The sequence below is a fragment of the Stenella coeruleoalba genome (genome assembly GCF_951394435.1).
Source record: "Stenella coeruleoalba genome assembly, chromosome: 3".
NCBI classification, from domain to species: Eukaryota; Metazoa; Chordata; class Mammalia; order Artiodactyla; family Delphinidae; genus Stenella; species Stenella coeruleoalba.
Window position 1 is genome coordinate 60,151,581 of NC_137148.1, and position 9,673 is coordinate 60,161,253.

Genomic DNA, 9,673 nt, shown 5'->3' on the forward strand with positions numbered 1-9,673 from the left:
GACTCAAGGGAAGTAACGTTTTTCTCTATAGCTCTGGGGTGGAAAATATGTCTCTTAGGGAATGTGTAGTAGAGAAATTGATGCTTTTGTCTTGGAAAAAGCAAAAAGCTATCATGAAGGCATCCCCCAAAATATTCTACTTAATGAAGAATTTTTACTCAAGAAGGATGTGTTTGTCTGTCTTTGGATTCCTAGAGGAATCTTTTTTAACTGTCCACAAAGGAAAAATAGTATTAAACAGGCACCATTTTCTTAAATGAAACATTTTTTTAATTTACCAATTAGAATTACAAAAAAAAAGAATTGTGTGTGTGTAAGATTAAATATAACGTATCTCTCGTAAGCTGTAAGCAGCTTGGTCAACTTTATGTTCTAGGAACTCTATTTAAATCCAAGTAATAGTTATCCATGTTGAATTTTTTCAATCAGTCTTGAGACCCCAGTTGTTTTTGCAAATCTTGAGAAATATTTTTCAGATTAAAAAGTGTATTGTTTTTTTAATTTCTAAAATAGGGGATTCCCTGGCAGTCCAGTGGTTAGGACTCTGCACTTTCATTGCCAAGGGCCCAGGTTTGATCCCTGGTCAGGAAACTGAGATTCCCACAAGCCACATGGGGCGGCCAAAAAAAAAAGAAAATGAATGTAATGATGAAATGTAACCCTTTTCAGGGTAAAGTATTCTTCAAAGTAGAATGTTCAAAATATTCTGAAGAAATTTTCTCCTGCTAAAGTCTTCCTTGTGCCCTTTTAAAAACACTATTTCTCCTTATACAATTAATCTAAAATTGCTTCTCTGCTTTTTCATCAACCTTAGCACCTCTCTTAAAATGAAATACAGACACTCCCAGTTCTAAAGTAAAAAGGGAACATTTTGGTGTTGAGAGTTTAAAATGAGGTGACTAAAATAAACTACAACAGTCACAAATAGTGATTTAGTACTAGATATTCTTCTTGTCCCAAATGGGCAGTATCATAAAGCAAACTCCTGCTTAAATCTCATACCATCGCCTTTCCTTGTTATTTTAGGATATTCGAAATCAAAGAATCCATCGTCAGCTTCGAAAAGCTGAATTGGAGAAACTTCAACAGACCCTGAATGCACTTAACAAGAAGGCAGCATTTTATGAAGAGCAAATTAATTATTATGACACCTACATAAAGACTTGTTTAGACAACTTAAAAAGAAAGTAAGTTGAAATCATGTATTCTTTTGTAATGTCATGATATATATGGGGTATCCATTCTTTTACAATCCTGGGCTGTCGGGTTGGGTGTGCTAGCAAACTTTTGCTTTATTATATAACCAAAAACTAGAATCTCAATTTTATGATTTGCCACTGTGAGCTAAGAAGTCAGGAGTGAATTTAGAAACATGTTACTTCTCAATTAACATTGGCATTAAAGTAGTTTACCCTGTTGTGTTTCAGACAAGTAGCTTTAAACACTTCGGGAAGCACTTTCATTATTCCTTCGTTTTTAGTCAAAGGTGTGTTTTAAACACTATTATTTAAAAAAAAAAAAAACTACCCTTGGGGATGTTAACAATAAACAGTTTTTATATACTTGAAAATGTTAGGTAACACCAGGTATTTGCTATTGCACAGCACAGCTCAATGATTTTAAATTACTTACTGGTTTTTAAAAATTACTTACACAAAAGACAAAATTTGTCAGTTCTCTATTACCCATTAGCATACATATCATAGATTTCTTTTCACAATATAGCTACCTTTTTTTTTTTTTTTTCTTTTTGCGGCACGCGGGCCTCTCACTGTTGTGGCCTCTCCCGTTGCGGAGCACAGGCTCCGGACCCGCAGGCTCAGCGGCCATGGCTCACGGGCCCAGCCGCTCTGCGGCATGTGGGATCTTCCCGGATCGGGGCACGAACCCGCATCCCCTGCATCGGCAGGCGGACTCTCAACCACTGCACCACCAGGGAAGCCCAATATAGCTACTTTTAATGAGTATTCTTTGCTCATAATTGCTCTTATCAATAGACTAAGGTCAATATTAATCAAATTTTAATTACCCATTTAAATACATAATTCAGTATTTTTATGTAACCCTTGTAGTCAAATTGACACTAGGAAATGGTGCTATATGGAAAAATCAATTGCATTAATCATAGATTCGATGAACGAATATAACCAAATTTCAATCTCATTTATCTGTGCCGCACTAGTTCTGAATTTTAATTCATTTGCTTGCAGCCTGTAAATTACTTTTACGCTATTCCTGGGAGGAAAAAAGTTGGTAAAGCTAATATTTAGTAGAAATAAGCTTGTCAGGGGTTTTCTTTACGTATTTATTGCAACTACGACAAGGTATTTTACAACCTCTGCAGTCAGGTGAGCTAGATTGGGATTCTCTCTTACATTGTGTGATCTTCAACCAGTCCAGTGATCTCTGAAGCCTCAATTTTCTCATCTCTAAGAGGGAATTGGGAGTACCGGCCTTACAAGTGTTGTTATGAGAGCTAAATGAAATGATACAGCAAAAAGGAATTTATTTCAGAACACTATGGCAAGGTTAATTTTGTGAATGTGAGGCAGTATTTAGAAAGCACTTGGAACAGGGATGGCCACGTCCTATTTGTTAAATAAATTAAAGCACTCCTAGTGATACCTTTCTTTCAGAGTGTGTACGCAGTTTATGTTATGACACCTAAGCTGCTTGTGAAATTACTTAATCGAGCCACATGGTTCAGTATGCCTGAGACAGCAAAGTACAAGTTTTATGAAACATATTAGTCTGTAATTCAAACTTGAGTCGCATCGAAAATAGCTTTTCCTTCAACTGTTCAGTAGTGAGATGGCACTGCACCGGGAAGGTTGTCACCTACTATCACACAATACAAAGTTGCCCAGGTTCCATATAGTGGGGGCCAGGTGTGGACAGTGGTGTGCCCTCTGTGCTGGGTATTGCGCTGTCAGGAACTTCTGAGTTTGCCATCTTCACAACGGACGGTCTGTTCTTATTTTGTCAGAAATACTCGGAGATCAATTAAACTTGATGGAAAAGGAGAACCCAAAGGGACAAAGCGAGCGAAGCCAGTGAGGTACACCGCAGCAAAGCTGCATGAGAAGGGTGTCCTCCTGGGCGTAGACGATCTTCAGATAAACCAGTGAGTGGCACCAAAAATCGGCACAAAGCACACCCGCCCTCTCACCCCTCCCGTCAAATCTGACTCCCACTTCAGTTTCCTGTGGCCTCTGAAGAAGGCTTCACTTGGTCTGTCAGGGCTTCCCCTTGCTTACAGATGACAGGAGAAAACACGTGTATTGTAATCTCTAGTCTTCCCATAAGGCCTGGAGCGTCTGATGCTGCTGGTCAGACTAAGTGCTGATCGAGTGATTGTGCTTCCCGTGGCTTAGCCAGTGTGTTGGGATTTGCCAGCTTCGCCTCTCCCTCCAAAAGAACTGAGTCATAGCAGTGAGAAAAGAAAAGCTGCCTTTTGGTCTAGCTCAGTGAGTGTTGTTTACAATTGCAAAACGGTACCTCTCTGATTTGAAAGCTGTGTGCTGATGCCTGGGTCAGAGCCACTCCAGCAGTGTGCTACTACTGTGTGTATTTGAGGTGGAGGAGAAACCCTCCTCCGAGCCCCACACCAGGCACTAATGGGTTTGCCATTTTAAAAGGACCATAAGTCCTGTGCTCCGTCACTTCCTTTTCCATTGGAGGACGCCAGACTCACTGTGTGTACTCCTCTGTAACTCCGGCTTCCTCCAAGGCCTGGCTTCTCTTGCATTTATCCCATCCAACTTTCTCTTGACGGAGACCAACTCAGAGAAAATGCTTCTTCCCCTTTGAAGTTGCTGTAAAACTAATCGTCTGAAATGCTCAACTGGCCTGTCAGCAGTAAAACTCAACATTTATAGTTCTGTGAATCTCATATAATTTCAACTGTATATTATGCTCTTTAAGAGCAAGGACAATATTTTGCATTTCTCTTGTAACAAAGCACCTACTTCAGTGCTCCGTGGGCTGCAGATCTCAACACGAGCCATATTTCCAGTGAGCCAAACTGGACTGATGGTGGGAGATTTGGGGTAACTTCCTTAGAATTTTCCCAGCAGGCTGTTCACTAGGAAGGGTAACTTAGGGTCCATTAATTTGTTTCAGCCTTAAGCGTATATTTGCAGTTCCACATGTGTGAATGGTCCTTTCTTCACTAGGTTTAAAAATGTTACATTTGATATCTCATCTACTGAAGATGTGGGCATCTTTGATGTCAGATCAAAATTCCTGGGTGTTGAGATGGAAAAGGTGCAGCTCAATATTCAGGTAAGCTGGGATTCCTGCAGATTGGGGTGAGTTTTATAGTGGGGGTCCTTCTTGGCTTCCCTGGCTGGCATTCTTTTTTTTTTTTTTTTTTTAATTTATTTTTTTTTTTTGGCTGCATTGGGTCTTCGTTGCTGCGCGCGGGCTTTCTCTAGTTGCGGCGAGCGGGGGCTACTCTTCGTTGCAGTGCGCGCGCTTCTCATTGCGTGGCTTTTCTTGCTGAAGAGCATGGGCTCTAGGTGTGCAGGCTTCAGTAGTTGTGGCTCGCGGGCTCTAGAGCGCAGGCTCAGTAGTTGTGGCGCACGAGGTTAGTTGCTCCGCGGCATTTGGCATCTTCCCGGACCAGGGCTCGAACCCATGTCCCCTGCATTGGCAGGCGGATTCTTAACCACTGTGCCACCAGGGAAGCCCCTGGCTTGCATTCTTCGTGACAACAATGAAATTTAACAGGAGACCAATGCCAGCCTTATTTGCCAGTATTACTTTGTGTTGATGATTTTTTTAAAGCTATGATTTTCCAAATTATTGGAACTTAAACTGCTTTTAAATGGTAAACCATAGCAGTGAGTTTTTCTAAGCTATGTTTTCATTTTGAAGCTTAGAGAAAAGAATAACATATGTAAAAGTATTCAGAGCTATTAAGTAAAGGTAGGAAAGTTTCCTTTTCTTAGGAAATTGCATTTCTTCCTAAGATAGCATATACCCAGGATTGGAACTTTCTGGATCTCATTTCTCCTTCTTCCCTTTCTCCTTCCTAGAATTATTTTTGCAGCAGTTTCTTAAATTTCTTTGTTAAGTATTTGGGATCACAAGAAAGAAAGACATTGTGCAAGACCGATATCTGTAAATAGAAAAATGGTGTTTGCAGTCAGAATTACTGCTATTTTCTCATAAGAACCACATTTAAGCCAAATATACTTGAGCGGAAACAGAAAACAGTTTATGTGCCACCAAAAAAAAAGGAGGGAGGGTGCAAGTAAATGTTTATCTCCTCCCAACTTAATTCTTGCACAGAATCAGTTTAGAGCTGTGATTGAGTTTTCTTTTTTGATATGATTGAGTTTTTAAATGGAAATAGCACCTATTTACCTGGGCCCCCAACTACTTGTAAAACTGTTCCCAGGTATTCTGCGTGTATCTACATGGAACATCACGATAAGCCACTGGGAATGGTGTAAGTTCCAGCCTCACTGCCTCCCTGGCCTGTGGCTGAGATCCGTGGAGTTACACCTCCACCCCTAACCCATGGGACAAAATACACAGGGCCCTTCTTTTCTGTCTAGCATTCCTTATAAGGCTAAAAAAAAAAAATGAGAGCTAAATGGGTTTTAAAAAGACACTGAGATAATGGAGGAAATTAGAGTTAAGAGAGAAAATTGAAGATATTATGTAATTATGAAAAGTATACTTAACGGTATTATTTTCTTATTTTAAATGTCACTAAATGTATCCATCTAAAAATTTAACTGAAAGTCTTGAGTTACTCTGTGGAATACTTAGATAAATATGGGAAGAGAAAAGAGTGTGCTTGGGGTGATATGCCTTGGTTAGTGATTCTTCTGTAGCAAAAACGTATCATGTGATTGCCAAGAAGGAAATGTTCCAAGCCCAATAAACATCAACTCAACAACAGATGAATCACAAGTGACCAGGAGACACCTGGTTAGAGAGGTCTCAGGAATTCCACAGGACTTCCTTTTCACACTATGCAAACACCAAGCTTCACTTGCTGCTTTGTTAAAAGTTTCATCGTAGGATTAGCTGTTCACACCATTCATTTAGACACAATTGTAAACTGTTACTCCTTAGCTGTATGCAGGTGGCTATTATGCTCCAGATTTTTTTCAGTCATTGACATATCATCAGGACCAGCTACATAATTTGCAGGGCTCAGTGCAAAATGAAAATGCAGAGCCCCTTACTCGAAATTGGTGAGAATTTCAAGATGACGACAGCAGAGCATTAAACTAAGTGCAGGGCCCTTCTTCTAATCATGGGACCATGCACAGGTCGAATGCCCACAGAGCCAGCCCTGCATATAATAGCTGTCAGACATAAAGTCAGACTTATCTTTTCACACAATTTATGGCTTTCAGACAATTCTAATATGAAGCAAATTACCGAAGAGAAATGTGACGGCCGGTCTTCAGTGGGAGTCAAGGACTTTGTTTCTAAGAGGACAAAAAGGGAGATTTCTTCTAACATTATGCTTCTAGGTTTTCTACAGGCCACTCTTTCCTCAGTTCCTAAAGATGATATCCTAATTATAGCCTGTAGCCATATACATAACAGGAAGGTGTGAGTTACGTGAAGATGTTCTGCTTATATAAACAATGGCCAGTGTTTATGGAGGGCTGCAGTCTTGGTATTCTTCCTTTCCCAGATGAAGAACTGGGATTCAGAGAGCACGTTATGGAAGGGCTGCTGGAATCCAAACTCTTCATCTCTCTACACTGCTGCCTCTCTCACAGGATTCCAGTTGTTCCTGACCAGACGAGAGTGGCTTACAAAGTGTTTGCAGACTTCTTGATCTCATATGCCCAATAACACGCCTATGGGGTTGGCAGTGTCAGCCCCAATTTACACACAAGGAAACAGAACCTCAGAAAAGTTATATGATGTTGCAAGGTTGTAAGATAGCAAATAGTGGAGATAAGACTAAAATCTGGTCTTTCAACCACAAGTACAATCAGAGTTCCTCTGTTCCCCATGGGGGGCCCAGCTAATTCCCCTCCATACATGATTCCTTCTCAATTTAACCATATTGGTTTCGTTCTTTTCCAAGACTCTTTGACAGATGTCGCCTTTCCCAAAGGAAAAGTGAATCTCCACTACGCTTTAATAGGCAAAACCATTCTTGATGAAAGAACTTCACTTCCCTATGGAATTTCCATCCCAGAAGCATATCTAAATAATGGAGGGGTTTAGTTGAGTGCAGTTGGAGATAATTGAGAAAGCAGAGCAGGAAGCCGGCAAGAGCCCTTCTCTCAAAGAAGACTCCACCTTCTGCAGGTGGCCTTGCTTGTTATGGACACGAGGCATTATCATTGAGAAACAAGAAATTTCCAGAGCTAGAAGCAGGAAAATGAGACCCGGGTATGAGTCTAGGGCAGTTCAGGAATGATATCTTCTATCTGGGAAAGCCCCCCTGTCCTGTGTTGTTGTAAAATGTTACTGCTTAGTCTCATGCATTTGGCTGGTGTGAGCCAGTTATTAATTTATAAACAAAGGAAATTTTATTAATTTTTCTTTGTTTATACAGCAGCAATGAAACAGAATGATAAACTTACTTGAGAATGAGGAACAGAATACAGGGGCAGAAGTAGTCTAGATCGGAACGAGTTGCTTTGTACAGTGGTCTCCAAATTTCACTCTCACAGTTTTCCTCAGTAAATAGAGCATTTCTCCGTATTTCTCTATATTTATTTATTTATAAAGTATACATGCTCTTGGCACTTTACTCAAAATCTACTTTATAAAATACATAGAAAATGTACATGCTTAAGAAATGAGGAAAAAATAAAAATAGGAGTTTTAATATTCTTTTTCCTCCTCAATGAACTGTCTCACTCCACCTTAGAAAACCCTGGCTCTTCTAAAGGATATACCTCATCTTGCTGTAACATTTGTGTCTTGAGTTTCTCAATTATAATTAAACTTTTAATTCTATGTCTAATATTAACGGTAATGGTTTTCTCTCGTAAAGTCCTTATCAATTCTAAAAATCTGTTTTCTTTCATCGAGGTGAGTGATTCTCAAACTATGGCACCCAGACCAACAATATCATCATCCCTTGGGAACCTGTTAAAATGCAAGTTCTTGGGACCCACCCCAGAGATCCAGAATCAGAGATTCCTGGGGGTAGGACCCAGCAATCTGTTTTAACTGGCCTGTGTTTTTGAACCAGGTGATTCTAATGCACACTGAAGTGTAAGAAGCCCCACCGAGGTCCTTAGGTCAACCGAATCTTATTGTTGTCAACAGTCTTCTAGAATGTGTTTTAAATTTGGGAATGTCAAATTGGAGGTGTGATTGATGTTCCTTACAATTTCAGGATTTACTTCAGATGCAGTATGAAGGAGTAGCTGTGATGAAAATGTTTGATAAGGTTAAAGTGAATGTAAACCTTCTCATATACCTGCTGAACAAGAAATTCTATGGGAAGTGAAGTGCCTGAAGAAATCTCATGGATTCTGTATCACCTGGATTAGGAAATGAATCTGTTTAGTATTTTTGTTTTTAAACATGATTGAAATTACTGCTTATAAACGTGTGATTTTTTTTTTTTTAAAGACCAAAACCGTTCCGAAGAATGTACCCATGTGCCTTTTTGATAATCTGATACTACAGTAGAATGATACACAAAATGAATTAACGTAAACACTGCCACATTATACTGTGGTGCAGGTACTCTGATTTAAAACTTCGGATATTCTGTGATTTGTTTTAAAGTAGGGAGAAAATAACTTTAGCTGATTAGGGACAAATGTGGAAACCTATTTTCCTATAAAAAAATTTTTAAATGTCCCATTTGAATACTGTAAGTCTTCATAGATTTTTTTTTTTGATCTGTGGAGAAATGGAACCTGAATTATTTGTAATGAATTATTTAGAGAGATACTTGGTTCTAAGCCCCACCTTCTGGGAGTTATCGATTTTAAAGAAAACTTTTGTGCAATTCAAAGTGAAGTTTTTATAAGTAATTGAAAGTGACAGTACAATAACACTTTCTGTATAAAAGTATATATTTTATGTGATTTATTCCTACTTAATGAAGTGCACTACTGCCTCATGGTAGAGACTCTTGGACCCAGAGCCTCTCAGTGACTAAGGAACAAGGTGGATAGAGATCGTAGGCCTCACCCCACCTCCACCCCTCACAATTTATTTGAATATTTCAATTGTGCCTCTCAATTTTTTTTAATGCAATAAAATCAGTATCTGGATGGTTTTTAAATGTATTCTTTGAAAATTGTTTTATGTAAAATAAATGTTACTGAATTACATTAATTTGACTTCTGTCTGAATAAATCCAAATCATTTAGTGGGTAGGAGAAGGTTCTTGGTGGGACTTTGGGGGAAAAGAAGTACAGTTGACCCTTGAACAACATGGGTTTGATCTGTATGGGTCTACTTACACATGAATTTTTTTCAATAAAGAACTGTAAAAAAACCATGAATTTCTTTTCCACATCTTTTTATTTTTGATATCTGGTGTTAATAATATGTATAACATCTGCAGTGTTTTATATCATATAAGACAATATTAATGTAGGTACTGGCAGATTTGTTTTATAAACAGATGACATAAACTTACAGTATTGATAAATACAGTGCAGTACTGTAAATGTATTCTCCTTATGATTTTCTTAATAACCTTTTCTTTTCTCTA

At 38.9% G+C, this 9,673-nt stretch overlaps 1 protein-coding gene across 2 annotated transcripts in view; it reads left to right on the forward strand.

Moving 5' to 3' along the window:
- IQGAP2 (IQ motif containing GTPase activating protein 2) overlaps window positions 1-9,348 on the forward strand; it is a 285,569-nt gene extending 276,221 nt beyond the window's left edge. For both annotated transcript variants that reach the window (XM_079917126.1, XM_079917125.1), the window contains 4 exons: window positions 1,027-1,187; window positions 2,987-3,124; window positions 4,176-4,284; window positions 8,336-9,348. In XM_079917126.1, coding sequence (XP_079773252.1) covers window positions 1,027-1,187; window positions 2,987-3,124; window positions 4,176-4,284; window positions 8,336-8,449 — 522 coding nt within the window. In that variant the 3' untranslated portion in view covers window positions 8,450-9,348. The remainder of the gene's footprint in view (window positions 1-1,026; window positions 1,188-2,986; window positions 3,125-4,175; window positions 4,285-8,335) is intronic.
- Window positions 9,349-9,673: the final 325 nt, after the last annotated feature.